Source organism: Eschscholzia californica, unplaced genomic scaffold, assembly GCF_041429995.1.
Source record: "Eschscholzia californica isolate CP2 unplaced genomic scaffold, dmEscCali1.0.p SCAF_6, whole genome shotgun sequence".
Classification (NCBI taxonomy): domain Eukaryota; kingdom Viridiplantae; phylum Streptophyta; class Magnoliopsida; order Ranunculales; family Papaveraceae; genus Eschscholzia; species Eschscholzia californica.
Genome location: NW_028238483.1, coordinates 36,202,366 through 36,218,647, shown reverse-complemented (window position 1 = coordinate 36,218,647; position 16,282 = coordinate 36,202,366). Strand labels below are relative to the sequence as shown.

Below are 16,282 nucleotides of genomic sequence, written 5' to 3'. Positions count from 1 at the left end.
GACAGGAGATCATTTGTTTTTTCACCATGTCACATACCAATTCTTAGTGGAAGTTGATTTTGTCTGAGTTAGATTTTGGACTCTTTGTTTTCATGGCACTCAGTCACTCGTGTGGATGATAGATTCAAGTTGATTTTGTGTCTATTGTGATTGGACAATTTAGATGAGTCAATTTCAAACACCAAAAGCGATGCTTTGCCCACTAAATCTGAACCGACCAAGTACCCACAGCAGAATTCAGTCCGGATATTGGTCGGGGCATAATACCGTTGTTGTTCAAACACTATTATAAAGAAAAGGTTCATGTCATTTTGCCCCCGATTTGTGCCCAACTAGAAATTTTGGGGAACGAGACTATTTTCCCGTCAATCATACTTAACGGTTATTATTTTCTTTTGTGTTTTACCATTTTTATCTAAAGTATCAACCCTCAGTGACCCTTTTCTCTACCAAAAACCAGTGGACAACAACGGTCGGTCGACCATCTGTTGAAGCTAGGGTTTCAAATGAAGCTTCGATTAGAAGTTTCAACTCAGTTAGAGAGGGGATGATGGACGCAATGTTAGGAGGAAGAAAAATGTAAAGAGATTGATAAAAAATTGTTAAATGTCGCCCTACAACGGTCGGTTGTTGCCGACGATACTTTGCACCGCCGACACTTTGCAACAAGTAAGAAAGTGAAAAGACGTGGATGAACACCTTTGGAAGTAAGGGCCAATCTGGAAAAATTTAACTAACAAAATCATGATTTTGGGTGCCAAACTAGAATGCCAGACAAATATGGGGCTAAGTTTTTAGTCGATCCAAATTAGAGACTAAATTAGAATAAACCCAAAAACATCTCACCTACCACTCACTCCATTTTGGTTTCAAAAAACATCCCATAAGGGTCAATTGGGTGGGTTGAGTCGACACAAATAAGCAAAGACCAATGTATATGACCAATAAAGGCCTTGTCACTAGCTAGAGTGGAACCAACACCTCTGGCAAATGAGTACAACCCCAGTGAACTACCACTTATTCAAAACGTCACTTTTTAACCCGGTTCACCATTCAGCTACGTCTGGGGTGCTCGGCCCTTCTATCTACGCCAACACTCTGAAGACTTCATCTGATGAGCATGGCTTATACACCTAGTGATGCCGTCAAATCTCTCTCGAGTAATTTTTGGTTATGTTCTAGGTAAATGTACATGGAAAGTAAAAGCAATCAATTTTCTTATCCAAAACAGCGAAACGGTTTTATTTCCAATAATATAGGGTAGGATTCAAAACCCAATAAAATGTCTTTCTTCCTTCTAGTTGTCAAGCTTATGGAAGGATATTGTAGCGCATTTGAGGTACTTACAAACTCAAATTCATGCAGTTTTAGTAAAAATGAAAAAGAAAATTAGATCAAAAACCATTTTCGTGGGGAGCAGCTACACAACACAAATAGTCAATCTTGCTCAAATGTTCTTTAGTAGTGACCTGCCCAACAAGTGGTGTCAGATGTTCTGAGAAGAACAATAATTCTTTCTTGAGATAGAGAAAATAAGATTTGTATAGACATACGAAAATTTTCTTGAAGATGATCAATAGCAATAACTCCTAGTACATATATAACCAAATCTATGCATTTAAAACAGAAAAGTCAAATCACAATCTATCCAACCAAACACATGTTGTTTTACCACAAAATAATATTATGGATTTTTGAGTCAACAGTCCAAAATCTGGGGGGTAAACCCCAAAAAAATCCACTCTTGCCCAAAAATTAGTTGCAGGTCCAAATGTCAGTTTTTTTTTTAATTCCCCTCTTGCCCTTGGACGGGACATGCTGACGTTTTCCTGAAGAAAAAAAATGTCTGGTAAATAAAATAATTTACCAGTACACGAAAAATTCAAAGTTTCAAAATTTTTTGAAAATTTGAAATTTTCAAACGAAATTTCAAATCCCCGCCCAGCAAACCATCTCTTCCCGGTAAATAAAATAATTTCCCGTACACAAAAAATTCCAATTTTCAATTTTTTTTGAAAATTTCAAAAAAAAATTTCAAATTCCCGGCCAAAATTTCAAATTTTTTTGAAAATTTTAAATTCCCGGGCAAATTTTGAAATTCTTTTGAAAATTTTAAATTCCCGCCCAGCAAAAGTGTCTAGTACAGAAAAAAATTTCCAGTAAATAAAATAATTTCCCGGTCACAAATATTTTTTTTCGAACTTTTGAAATTTTCAAACGAAATTTCAAATTCCCGCCCAGCAAAAATGTCTAGTACAGAAAAAAAATTTCCAGTAAATAAAATAATTTCCCGAAAAAAAATTTCGTTTCCCGGGAATTTTTCGGTGGCTGTTCCGTAATTTTCTGAACAGTACAGATTCTGATAGACGGGTTGTCAGATTATTTTTCAGAAAAAAAACCGTTTCCCGAGAATTTTCGATGGCAATTTTGTAATTTTCGATGCCATGAACGGTAAATACTTTATTTTCTAAGGGTCCTTTACGTAATTTTGACCCTCAAACTGACACATTGGACCTCCCTTTCATTTTTAGGCAACTTTGAGTGGAATTTTCATTTTGGCCCCCTTTTTGGACCAATGGCCCAACCCCTCTAATATTATCATTCACATCAGCTTTCAGTCTGTGGCTGGTCCTCATTTTTGGGACAAATAGTATTTCTCACATGAATTATTCCAGCCTTGATGCGGTGGAATGTAGAGTGAGATAAGACAAGACCCGTCTTACAAAAAAGCGCAAAATCCTCACAGTTATGTTGCAACAAGTTGTACTCACCAAATCCAATCTCGAGTAGCATCATTGCCCTGTATATAACCATCTGTGGTGGGTCTGATACAGCAGTTGTGCATGTCCCACTCCTGTAACCTAGGAGAAGCAATTTGTTAACTCCGTATCTGTATCGTTTTAGACCACCATCTTTTAAGAAACAACCCAAGCGAGAAGACAGAACTACTCTATTGTTGGAGTCATGTGATCCGATGATTCCACAGTAAGATAAATGAAAAGGACATGGTAATAAAAGATCCGCCAAAACTTGAACCATTTGGTGATCTCCCATGAGAAGAAGTGTTAGCTGAATTCCTCTTCCTCTTCCTCCCACCACATTTGTCTTTTGGTTCTATCCGTGTGAAGTGAATCATTCATTTGGAGATGCAGGGTTTAGGGCTCCCAATTTTGGAAGCCCTGAATTTTCTCAACTCTAATGTCGGGCTCCTGAGTTTCTAAATCCAAATTATATACGTGTGTCGGATGTTAATCTCAATTTTTATCTTTTTATTCTAGACTTTTAAAAAGATAAACAAAAATGTCGGCCTCCCAGCCCGGGGTTTCGGAGTTGGCTCTCGAGTTGGAGCTCCCAAGGGCTGGGGATCCAAAATTAGCCCCTGCTCATGCACCTTGGACTTGCTCTATGGTCATTCTCATATGTTGGATGAAATTTATTCACTAGGTCTTTTTCATGAAGTCCTATAATTTGGACGGCCTAGTAAATGTCCCACAGTCTTATTTAATCCCGTTTAGTTTTTTTTCTGATATCGCCATAACTTGTTATTGATTTTCTTGATGAATTGTTTGGCAAATGTTGATTTCAATGAAGATGATCAGAATAACACCTCATACATGTATTATCAATGGTCGGTGTTTACTGTTCCGAGGAAATAAGAAAAATTTCCGAGGTAATAAGTTTTAGTAGGAAACAAAACTTTTTCGTTTCTTCTAAACATCACCCTTAATTATTTTTCAATTTTATATTTTTTCTTCTTCCCCTCTCACCTCAACTAGAACTCTGGTGACTTCCACCATTAATCACAACGAGCACCATGTCAAATCAGGTTGGCTCTTCTCTCTCTTTCATCTCTCTTCGTAAATCACTCTCTCTCCTGTTATCCTCTCTCCTTCTCTCACTAAATCCCGCTTCGCCGGAAACTCGTCTGGTTTTCCAGACGAATAGTCATCTGGAAAATCAGACGAGTTGTTTCGTCCGGATCTGGTTCTTCCAGATGCAGACGAGATGGCTTCGTCTGGATTTGGAAGAACCAGATCCACACGAAGGGTTTCGGCGAAGGGGTTTTCCCCTTCGCCGAAACTTACACAGAGAAGACGAAACTTACATAGAGAAGAGAGAGACGAATAGAGGGGGCGAGGGAAAGAAGAGAGAGAGAGAGAGAGGAGAAGAGAAGAGAAGAAAAAGGAGAGAGAAAGACGTCGCCGACAATTTCAGGCCGGCGATTTATGCCGGCGACTTGAAGGGTGTGTTTGGTGGACGTTTTTTTAGGTTTTTAGCCTATTTCCCCGGAAAATTTTCATTCTTCCCCAAATCACCCACCTTATCGATATATGGATTTAAAACAGAGAAGTCAAATTATAATCGATCCAACTAAACATATGTTCTATAACAAAACAATATCATGTGAAGTCACCCCAGAGCATTTAGAAGCAGAGCCAAAAAACCTAACCAGATTGCTAATACTACCTCTGTTCTTCAAATTAGGATCGACCCAGCTGGACCTGTTCTTCGGATGGCGTAAGCTGCAGAGACTGTGACCAAGGAACCAATTTAAAATCCTTGACTACTGCTACTACCTTTGTTCTTCAAATTCTGAGATACGACAAGACGGTAAGACCTGTCTTACAGAAAAAGGGCAAAATCCTCACAGTTATGGTCCAGCAAGTGGTACTCTCCAAATCCAATCTCAAGTAGTTTCATTTCCCTTTCTATAACCATCCGGGGTGGATCTGATTGAGCAGTAGTGCATGTCCCACGCCTGGTCCCTAGGAGACGAAATGTGTTAACCCCATATCTGAATCGTTTCAGATCACCGTCTTTTAAGAAGCAATCCAAGCAAGAAGACAGAACTACTGATCCATTGTGTGAATGTGATCTGGTTGTTAGACTAATATCTTAACTAAGTCAAGATCTTCCCTATGTTTACTCATTCAAAGATTATTGATAAGAATGGTTGACTCATTCAAATCAGATTTTGTAAACAGTTGTAACAGCTCATTGTATGTGTAAAGCCTACAAACAAATCAACGAAATATATTTTCTACATGGTATCAGCAGCCCAAAGTTCCTTCTTTTCAAAATTTTGAACTCTCTTTCTTTCCATGGCTTCCACTCCAGTAACTACTACTACCACTTCCTCTACCATCACTGCCCCATCCTCTTCCACTGCAACTACCGTCTCCCCTGCTCCACTCAATCTCAACTTCCTCATTCAGTTCATCTCTGTTAAGTTAGAAGCCGAAAACTACCTTGTATGGCGCAAACAGATGCTGCCTCTCCTTCGCTCCCAAGATCTTTTTAAGTTTGTTGACAGTACCTTTGTCCTTCCTCCTTCTCACATACTTCAACAGGATAGTGATGCTTCTATTCCCAACCCTGAATTCCAACAATGGGACAGACTTGATCAGACACTCTTAACTTTTCTCCAAGCTACCCTCTCTGCCTCAGTTCTCTCTCAAATTCCCATTTTTAATTCTTCTCGTGATTTATATAATTACCTAGAGTCCTCATTCTCCTCTCAAATAACAGCTCGCACTCATCAGCTTACTCATCAGCTTCAAACGATTAAGCGAGACAACCTTTCTATCAATGAATACCTAGCTAAAATGAAATTTATTTCAGATTCTTTGGCGAACTCGGCCACTCCTGTTTCAGACGCTGTTCTAGTTCAGAATACTCTTAGGGGTCTTGGTCCTTCCTACAGTCAGTTTGTGACTGCCATTGAAACTCGAGAGACGCTTCCCACCTTTTCTCAATTGTTTCCGCTGCTTCTCAACCAAGAAATGCGTCTTCAACAAACTCAATCTACTAACCCAGAACCAGCAGCAGCCTTTCTCGTTCAAACTCACGGTACTTCTTCAAATCAGAATCCAAATACCAAATCCAATAACTTCAGAGGATATTCATATTCAGGTAGAGGAAGAGGACGTGGTGGTTACTACCGAGGACGAGGCCGTGGAAATGGCAAACCAAATGGTTATCAAAATCACCAAGAATCTGTTCTTGGTCCAGCACCCTCTAATGCTTCCCAATATGTTGTTTGTCAATTATGCAGGAAACTTGGACACCTTGCTACAAGTTGCCCATTATTTCTTCACAAGTTCAGCCTTATGAAATGCCACAAAACTTTGCAGCAGTTCAGATGAATGCATTTCCACATGATACAACTCATTATTTGGATTCTGGTGCAACTAACCACATGACTGCGGATGCTACTCACTTGATGAATCGAACTCCATACTTGGGGACAGACCAAGTAATTGTCGGGGACGGTAATCTTCTTTCTATCTCTCATATGGGTAACCTCCAATTTAGAACTTCTAATAAGTCTATTTCTCTTGAACGTGTCCTTCAAGTTTCAAATATTACTCGTAATCTTATCTCCGTTTCTCAATTAACTGGCAATCTCAAATGTCTTGTTATTTTTGATGAATATGGTTTTGTTGTTCAGTGCAAGCGAACAGGGATGCTACTGTTGTGCGGCACCAATGAAGGAGGATTGTATCGTTTACAAGAAACGTTATCTCTTCCATCTCTTCCATCTTCTCCATCTTCTCCATCTTCTCCATCTTCTCCCTCTTCTTACATTGCTGTTCGAACCTCTTCTGATGTTTGGCACAAGCGGCTGGGGCATCCTCACTCTCAAGTTTTTCAGTCTTTAGTTTTGAATAAAAACATTTCCTTAGCAAATAAATTTGATAAGACTAAGGTGTGTGAAAGTTGTGTAATGTCAAAACACCATCGTTTGCCATTTGATTTACGTAGTTCTCATTCAAATGTTCCCTTAGGTGTTATCCACTCTGACTTATGGGGTCCTTCACCTATTTCATCTACTTCAAGTTTTAAGTATCTTTTGTTATTTATCGATGATTATTCTCGGTTTACTTGGTCTTACTTTTTAACAGATAAAAGTCAGGTTTTCCAATGCTTTATAACTTTCAAATCCATTGTTGAAAATAGGTTTCAAACAAAAATTCGAGTTTTCCAATCGGATGGTGGAGGATAATATAATTCCAATAGTTTCAGAGATTTTTTGGCTCAACATGGTATATTCCATCAAAAATCATGTCTGCATACTCCCCAACAAAATGGAGTAGCGGAACGAAAGATTCGCCATTTAGTCGAAACTGGTCTAACACTTTTGCACCATAGTAAACTTTCCAAAGCCTTTTGGTCCGACGCCTTTGGTACTGCTACTTATTTAATAAATCGCTTGCCTACTTCTATTTTAAATGATGTTTCTCCCTTTGAAATTTTGCACAAACGACCACCAGATTACAATTTTCTAAAGACCTTTGGATGTCTTTGCTATCCATATTTGGTACCTTATCGGTCAACAAAACTTGATTCAAAATCAAAATCATGTATTTTTATTGGTTACAGTGAATCCCATAAAGGCTACAAATGTTTTGATCCGTTTTCAAAAAGAATTTACATTTCCCGTGATGTTATTTTTGATGAATCGACTTTTCCGTCTTTCACTTCATCTCCAGCTGAACAAAGCCAAAAGAATAAAAATGATGTTGAGTGGGTATTTCTTAACTCTCTCACACCTCTTACTGTTTCAACTAATCACTTTCCATCCCATATCCAATCTAATTCTCACCCTTCTCATCATACTAACTCATTATCTCCTGTTCCTGCTTCACCCATAGTTCCTTGTCAATCCAGTCTAAATAATTCAGGAAGTACACCAGGTGGAACAGAGTTCGGTGTGATTGAAAATGATGCGCCTTCTTCAATAGTGGCACCAACAGAGCACTCTCCTGAACCTTCACAACAACGCCACCGAATGGTCACTCGTTCTCAAGCAGGTATACATAAACCAATCCATCGCTTTAATCTTTGTGTATCGAGTAAATATCCTGTCTCATCTGCTCTTATTTCCACTTTAACTGATATTCCAACAGAGCCCACTTGTTTCACTGTAGCTTCCAAAGACCCTAAATGGAGGTCAGCTATGACTGAAGAGTTTAATGCTCTATTAGATAATCGCACATGGTCTTTAGTTCCTCGAACCTCTGACATGAATCTAGTTGGTTGTAAGTGGGTGTACCGTATCAAAAGAAAGTCAGATGGCTCTATAGATCGGTATAAAGCTCGACTTGTGGCCAAAGGATTTTCACAACAGTATGGTCTCGATTATGAAGAAACCTTTTCTCCTGTTGTCAAACCCGTAACTATCCGTCTTGTCTTAAGTATTGTTGTCAATTTAAATTGGCCGATGAGACAATTGGATGTTAAAAATGCATTTTTGCATGGGTTTTTAGACAAAGAAGTGTACATGATTCAACCTCCAGGTTTTCAAGATAAATCTTATCCTAACCATGTGTGTAAATTACACAAAGCTCTATATGGTTTAAAACAGGCCCCCCGTGCCTGGTTTCATCGTTTCACTGCTTATTTGACTGAACTTGGATTCATTGGCTCTAAATCTGACACATCTCTTTTCATTCGTTATTCGGACACTGGTATCCTCATTTTACTATTATATGTTGATATAATAATTGTAACAGGCTCCGATACAACTCTCTTCCAACTTATTCAAACTCTTAAGAATAAGTTTGCAATGTCAGATTTAGGTGATCTTAACTATTTTCTCGGCATGGAAATCAAGCGAACCTCATCTGGGATTCATTTAACTCAAACCCGCTATACATTAGATATCTTAAATCGGGTTGATCTTCTAAATTCAAAACCTGTCTCTACTTCTTGTTCTACTAGTAAGAAAATAAGTGCTTATGACGGAGTTCCATTTCAGGATGTTACCTTATATAGGAGTTTAGTAGGAAGTTTACAGTATTTGTCTATGACAAGACCCGATATTACTTTTTCTGTTAACCAAGTGAGTCAATTCATGCATCAACCTACTAACATTCATTTCCTTGCAGTTAAGAGAATCTTACGGTATCTAAAAGGTACCCTTGGTCGAGGATTATTCTTTTCCTCTAACAATAATTTTCAGGTTCGCTCTTTTGAAGTGCAAGGTTTTAGCGATGCAGATTGGGCTGGAAATCCAGATACTAGGTGTTCCACTACCGGTAGCTGTGTTTTTATCGGCAATCATCTGATTAGTTGGTTTTCTAAGAAGCAAGCGTCTGTATCAAGATCAAGCACAGAAGCAGAGTATCGTGCATTGGCTTTAACGACAGCTGAAATTACGTGGATTCAATACCTCTTAAGAGATATCAAAATTCATTTGAGGTCTCCACCGATAATTTACTGTGACAACATTAGTGCTACGTACATGGCAGTTAATCCAATTTATCACGCACGTACCAAACATGTTGAAGTAGATTACCACTTCGTCCGTGAGCGTGTGGCTAATGGTGCATTACAAGTACGGTTTATTCCGACTCAAAACCAGAATGCTGATATATTCACTAAAGGTTTGCAAAAGGCAAAGCATAAAGAACTTTGTATCAAGCTCTCTCTGTTGGATCCCAGCTCGGCTTGAAGGGGGGTGTTAGACTAATATCTTAACTAAGTCAAGATCTTCCCTATGTTTACTCATTCAAAGATTATTGATAAGAATGGTTGACTCATTCAAATCAGATTTTGTAAACAATTGTAACAGCTCATTGTATGAGCTATATATACTCAGTGTAAAGCCTACAAACAAATCAACGAAATATATTTTGTAAACAGTTGTAACAGCTCATTGTATGAGCTATATATACTCAGTGTAAAGCCTACAAACAAATCAACGAAATATATTTTCTACACTGGTACCACAGTAAGATACATGAAAAGGACATGTTAATAAAGAACTAGAACCACTTATTAGTCCCCCATGAGAACTGAATTTTTTTAGCTGAATTCCACCAACCACCTTTCTCTTCTATCTGTGTGAAGTGAACCACCTTGTTTCCCTCCACATATATGCCTACATATATATATATATATATATATATATAATATATATATATATATATATATATACATTCAAATTAAATAGCAAATAAAATACAGTAGCACCATAGAAGAAGAATATGAAGATATGGGGTCAGGTGAGTTGATTACCGTGATGGGAATAAGCATATAAAGCTCTATAAGACTATAAGTGTATATGTGATCCCCTGGTTTCAGCTCGTTTCTCTCTACACCATTGAAGGAGAAGGAACCCATTTCTCTATCTCTCTCTCTCTCTCTAGACCATTTACTAATAATCAAAACAAGTTGTTATATACTACGACTCCTAAAGAAGGTGAATTCTTGAAAGTTGGCATTGGAACGCGGAGAAAAGCTGGAAAAACCAAGAGCATGCTTATTTTCAAGAAAGTAAACTCAGAGCAGAGTATATGTAACGCCCCAAGCCTTAGCAGTTGCCAATATTGTTCCCGCTTTGACCACCTCACACAGGTACGGAGTTTTGTCCTTGGCGAAGGCACCACAAGCCCACCCAAAAGGCCTCGGTACTTACTAAGCTTGAGCTTACACATATAGGCCAGTCTCTGGACACTCTTGTGAGCAATGTGGGACTATTACAGTATATGAATCAACGAGTTACACGCAGATTGAAGGTTTTAATTCTGCATTTATTAATACCAGCCACCACCATCAAACTACAACCAAAACTATCATCCTAAGCACCAAAAAAGAAGGTTGAAATTTCTTTGGGCTATTTTCTGAGAGAATCATTTTCTAACATCTTCTTTTTTCCTGTTTAAAAAATAACTATACAAGCTACTGACTCGTCGAGTTCCTCGCTGAACCACTTGATCGAGAGATCAACTAAGGCCTGCAGAGGGCTCTCCTCAAACCCAAACCGATCTTCGAGCAACTCAATAGATCGTTCGATTGCATTACAAGTTATGAACACAAGTTTCAATTTTAAACTTATTCACATTATGTGCACGGAAAATGTATAAAGTTCCGATGTACATTCTTTTTTCTTATGAAACGAGTGTAGGTCACATTCTTGAAACTCGCTTCGGGCTTCTAAAATCTTAGGACCGGCCCTGGTGATGCCCTCAAATAGTGTAGCGCATTTGAGGTACTTATAAACTTAAATTCATGCAGTTTTTGTAAAATAGTGTAGGATTCAAAACCCAATAAAATGCCTTTCTTCCTTCTAGTTGTCAAGCTTATGGAAGGATATCATAGCGCATTGGAGGTACTTATAAACTCAAATTCATGCAGTTTTTGTAAAAAGGAAAAAGAAAATTAGATCAGAAACCATATTTGTGGGGAGCTGCCACACAATACAAATAGTCAATCTTGCTCAAACGTTCTTTAGTAGTGACCGCCCAACAAGTGGTGTCAGATGTTTTGAGAAGAACAATAGTTCTTTCTTGAGATAGACAAAATAAGATTTGTATAGACGTACGAAAATTTTCTTGAAGATGATCAATAGCAATAACTCCTAGTACATATTATAACCAAATCTATGCATCTAAAACAGAAAAATCCAACCAAACATATGTTGTTTTACCACAAAATAATATTATCATTCACATCAGCTTTCAGTCTGTGACCGGTCCTCATTTTTGGGACAAATAGTATTTCTCACATGAATTATTCCAGCCTTGATGCGGTGAAATATAGAGCGAGATAAGACAAGACCCGTCTTACAGAAAAGCGCAAAATCCTCACAGTTATGTTGCAACAAGTTGTAATCACCAAATCCAATCTCAAGTAGCATCATTGCCCTGTATATAACCATCTGTGATGGGTCTGATACAGCAGTATTGCATGTCCCACCCCTGTACCCTAGGAGAAGCAATTTGTTAACTCCATATCTGTATCGTTTTAGACCACCATCTTTTAAGAAGCAATCCAAGCAAGAAGACAGAACTACTCCTCCATTGTTGGAGTCATGTGATCCGATTATCCCACAGTAAGATAAATGAAAAGGACATGGCAATAAAAGATTGCCTTCAAAAGTAGTTGAACCATTTGGTGATCTCCCATGAGAAGAAGTGTTAGCTGAATTCCTCTTCCTCTTCCTCCCACCACATTTGTCTTTTGGTTCTATCCGTGTGAAGTGAATCACCTTGTTTTCCCCCACGTATATGCCTACATATATACACATATTCAAATTTAATAATACTAGTGAATAAAATACAGTACCACCATAGAAGAAGAAGAAGAAGATATGGGGTGGGTGATTCAGTTCATTACCATGATGGGAGTAAGTATATAAAGCTCTATATGTGTATATATGATCCCCTGGTTTCAGCTCATTTCTCTCTACATCATTCAAGAAGCACAAACCCATCTCTCTCTCTCTACCCCTCTCTGTGAAAATATGAAGAATATTAACAAGGTACCAATTTCATTGATCTCACTGTTTATATTACTTACATTTATACATTATGGTTACAAAAATATAGTAATACAGTAAACAAGAATGGAAACCACAACTATAAGAATGGGAATATATATATATATATATATATATATATATATATATATTGACAATTAATTAGGGAACAAATTTTTTATCCATATCTTCTCCCCTCACTTGGTAAGTTGGTAGGTTGGATGGAGGGTGGTGCCCCCTTGCACCCTTATATTGTTCACATGTCCACTGTTAGAAATAAGTTTTGTGACGTCCCGTGTTCCGAATCAACTAAAATAAATATTCAATACCAAATCCCAAAAGAAACCACTGAATCCACTCGGTGCTCTAACTTGTCCAATTCTCTGACTTGGAGATCTGGGTGTTAAATTTGATACGTATAATCTTAACCATTTAAATAAGTTTGAAAGATGTAGTTCCAATCCTTGGAGAAAATATGGTCCCACCATATTTACCTATGGCCAGACGACGTCGAGTCGAGTGGAGTCTGAATATGTCTGTCTTGATCTCTCTGTGACTGAGACAACAACCGCTTATGCCTAAGCTAGGATGGTATTGGCATGAATAGTGAAAGCAAGTGGCAAAGGCTGGAACATATGTCTCAAATTCCATTTATGGTGGTTTGATGGGGTGGCATGAGCTCTATTATATGTTCTCTTAAGTTTGACAGCAAATGGTTTCGTGGTGTAGTTGGTTATCACGTCAGTCTAACACACTGAAGGTCTCCGGTTCGAACCCGGGCGAAGCCAAATTACTTTTTTTTTTTTTTTTTTGTATCTTCTTCAAACACAACCCAAAGGATGCAGTTTTATTAGATCAGTAGTTGGTAGTACAGTAGTTGAGATTTCATGAAAAATTTCAGGTCTCCTCCTCCCTCCTCTTCTCTTTGGAATCATTGTTGATCTACCACCCACCCATTTTAAAATAAAGATTTTCACTATTCTCTTTTAGTCTTCAAATTTTAAATTTATTATTATATTTTCGAACAAAGACTAGGTTCTCATTTCCTTCCGTTTACTCTTGAGGAAGAGAGAGAGTTTGAAGAGAGAGAGATGGGTATCCTTTCGAATGAAGTAGAAAGAAGCAAGATCAAAGCAGGAGATCACATCTATACTTGGAGAATTATTTATGCTTACTCTCACCATGGTAAGTAACTAAACACCCCCTCCCACTTCCTTCTCGCTTTCCCTCTTTCTTATTCTTCTCCAATAATGAAAATGCCTAAAAATTGTTCAATCTTCTTGACTTTTTGTTTGTGGGTTTCTAGTTAAACCTTGAATCTATGAACAACATTGTTTAATTTTCCTTTTTACTTTCATTTTTCAAAGTTTGGATTTGGTATTTGCATGTACAATCCTACCCATTTTCTTTCTCTCTCTCTCTATCTCTAAACAGTGTAAAAACAACCATACTCATGTACTAATATGAAATTTAGGGTTAATGAAATTGCTTAATCTTTTCAAAGCTCAAAGCTTTTTTGTGGTGTCTATCATTATAAAATATATGGGTATTAAATTGTGATTCCAACTTAATTTTTGTACTAATTTAATTTTCTCATTAGTAGTTTGAATTCATCACAACAAACATTTGATGCTTAGTTTGTTCATCATTGTTTGCTTACACTATTGTTGTTTGATTAATAATTAGAGTCACTAAGTTTTTCTGATTCTGTTGTTACTTGAAACAATGAAGGAATTTACGTTGGAGGAAGCAAAGTTGTACATTTCACACGAGACGAAGAAGACGAACCACCTTTAACCATTGAGACCTCATTAAATTCTTCCGAGTCTAGTTCGAAACCTTCATCAAACATCAACCCTTTGAATTATTCCGGGTCTAGTTCGAAGCCTTCATCCAACATCAACTCTTTTAATTCGTTTGGTTCTAGTTCAAAGCCTCCATCAAACATCAACCCTATCAATTCTTTCGGTTCGAGTTCGAAGCTTCCCTCAAGCTTTAACTCTTTTAATTCTTTTGGTTCTAGTTCGAGACCTCCCCCAAGCTTCAAATCTTTCAATTCGGCTGGTTCAAGGTCGAATCTTCCATCAAACTCCAACTCTTTCAACTCCTTTGGTTCAAGCCTTCCATCAACATGTCAAACTTTTCCCGACTGTGGATTTAAACAACCTAATAGTGGAGTAGTTCTTTCTTGCTTAGACTGTTTCCTTGGAAATGGGAAATTGTATTTGTTCGAATATGGAGTAACCCCATCGGCTTTCATAGCGAAGCTTCGTGGAGGGACATGCACCATTGCCGATTCCGACACTCCAGATATAGTAATCCACAGGGCAATGTATCTCCTTCAAAAGGGTTTCGGAAATTATGACATTTTGCTGAATAACTGTGAGGACTTTGCACTATATTGTAAGACAGGTCTTCTAACCCTCGACAAGTCAGGTGTGGGTGGGAGTGGTCAAGCTTCTGCTGTTATCGGAGCTCCATTAGCTGCTGTTCTCTTTAGTCCTCTGAAGGTTTTAATGCCTGGACCAGTTGGGATCGCTCTAACAGCTGGTATGTACTGTATGAGCAGGTATGCTACTGACATTGGTATCCGATCAGATGTGATTAAAGTGTCTGTGGAGAATATGCATATAACCCCTGGTTGGGAACGAGGTCACGCTAAGGAAGCTTCTGCGGAGAAGAAGAAAGAGAAGGAAGCTTCCACTGAGAAAAAGAAGGAGAAAGAAGTTTCTAAGAAACAGGTGCAGAGAAATGGATTGGGTCTTGGTCTGGGTTTAGGTCTAGGTATGGGTTCCTCTTCAACTTTGAAACAGAAGAAATCGAGTTGATAAGGATATCATCTATATTTTAAGTTCAGTTGTCAGTTGATGTTTGACGAGTGATTTTACCTTCTCATTATAGAAAAAGTATGCTAATATTTGAATCAATTGTGGATTCTAGACTAGAAAGATATATATATTTTTCAGTTCTGAGTATGATTTGTTTGAGTCTGAATTTGGCGTGTTTCGATCAGATGGTCAATAGTCATTTTAGATTATTTCCGGCAATAGCCTTTCAATTCAAGAAATATTTTGTGTCTGACTCAAATGGACTCAAAATCAATTGGAAGTCACAGATTAGACATACAAGTGGAGAAAAAACATGGACGGAGGACGAAAGAAATTGCTAAATAATAAATGTATCATTTAAAAGAGATCTAACTAAACAAACAAAGATAAACACGAATTAACTAACAAGATGTATATCTAATTCTATGTTTATTGATAAGGTAGAACGAATCCGATAAACCCTAGTAACTACTACCAATTGTGTTTGGTAATCTTTACCTTTTCAAAAATGAATTTCCCTTCTTTGTACTTCTGGCTTTCATCATTAGCCCATTCATACTTCCACCCTAACTCCTGTTGGCATTCACAGCAGAAGATATCTCTAACTACATGGAGACCAGTTATGAGGTGCCTCATCACTTCTGGACCCAAATTTATATTCATCCCATGTGTAAACAAAAATGCTCTTCCACCCTTCCCCTATCAACCACAAATTTTCATTCAAACTTTTAGTTGCAACAAATACGCATATCATTTTCATATAAATGTTCTATGATACTGTAACGCCTCAAAACTTAGCAAATAAAAATTAACTTTTATGGTCTAATAGTAAATAATAGTATACATAAAGAAGGAATAGAATGAAGAAAAAAAGAGTATGAACCCGAAAATTTGTGTGGATAATGTCTTCATGGCAAGCAACAATGCTTTCGCATACAAAACAACTGTATAAGCGAGGTTCAACAAATTCCCCCATTAAATGAAAACAACTTTGCTTAATAATATTCCAAAAGAACAAAGGAAAAGATTAGAAGGAGAGAAGAGAAAATGAATTTATTTTAAATTTGAAAGGCTCCAAAATGAAAATAGTAGCACCAAATCTGAAAGAGAATTCCTTATTTGGTGGGACGCATAACTGACTTGTGCGTCCCCTTAAGCCTACTTGTTAAGAGGAGGAGAGTGCATGTTT

General features: G+C 37.7%; 3 protein-coding genes, 1 non-coding gene and 1 pseudogene across 5 annotated transcripts; 2 read left to right on the top strand and 3 right to left on the bottom strand.

The window, feature by feature from the left end:
- Positions 1-2,607: 2,607 nt before the first annotated feature.
- On the bottom strand, positions 2,608-3,039 carry LOC147534219 (protein LEAD-SENSITIVE 1-like). Its single transcript, XM_086650108.1, has one exon. The coding sequence runs from the start codon at positions 3,037-3,039 to the stop codon at positions 2,608-2,610; it is 432 nt and encodes a 143-aa protein (XP_086506234.1).
- Positions 3,040-11,458: 8,419 nt separating this feature from the next.
- LOC147534218 (protein LEAD-SENSITIVE 1 pseudogene) lies at positions 11,459-12,226 on the bottom strand (annotated as a pseudogene).
- Positions 11,781-15,240, top strand: LOC147534216 (protein LEAD-SENSITIVE 1-like). 2 transcript variants are annotated; one of them, XM_086645740.1, is made up of 4 exons: positions 11,781-11,986; positions 12,090-12,268; positions 13,301-13,450; positions 13,997-15,240. In XM_086645740.1, the coding sequence occupies exons 3-4, from the start codon at positions 13,357-13,359 to the stop codon at positions 15,091-15,093; spliced, it is 1,191 nt and encodes a 396-aa protein (XP_086501866.1). In that variant the 5' UTR covers positions 11,781-11,986; positions 12,090-12,268; positions 13,301-13,356; the 3' UTR covers positions 15,094-15,240. The 2 variants fall into 2 exon arrangements, with proteins under 2 accessions (XP_086501866.1, XP_086501865.1); XM_086645739.1 differs by lacking the exons at positions 11,781-11,986; positions 12,090-12,268 and having other exon boundaries at positions 12,884-13,450.
- Positions 12,980-13,053, top strand: TRNAV-AAC (transfer RNA valine (anticodon AAC)). The gene has a single exon. It is a non-coding gene; the product is annotated as a tRNA-Val (tRNA).
- A 173-nt stretch (positions 15,241-15,413) lies between the features above and the next one.
- LOC147534215 (protein yippee-like At4g27745) lies at positions 15,414-16,103 on the bottom strand. The gene is made up of 2 exons (XM_086645738.1): positions 15,977-16,103; positions 15,414-15,792 (listed from the first exon to the last, which is right to left on the bottom strand). The coding sequence occupies exons 1-2, from the start codon at positions 16,067-16,069 to the stop codon at positions 15,565-15,567; spliced, it is 321 nt and encodes a 106-aa protein (XP_086501864.1). The 5' UTR covers positions 16,070-16,103; the 3' UTR covers positions 15,414-15,564.
- Positions 16,104-16,282: the final 179 nt, after the last annotated feature.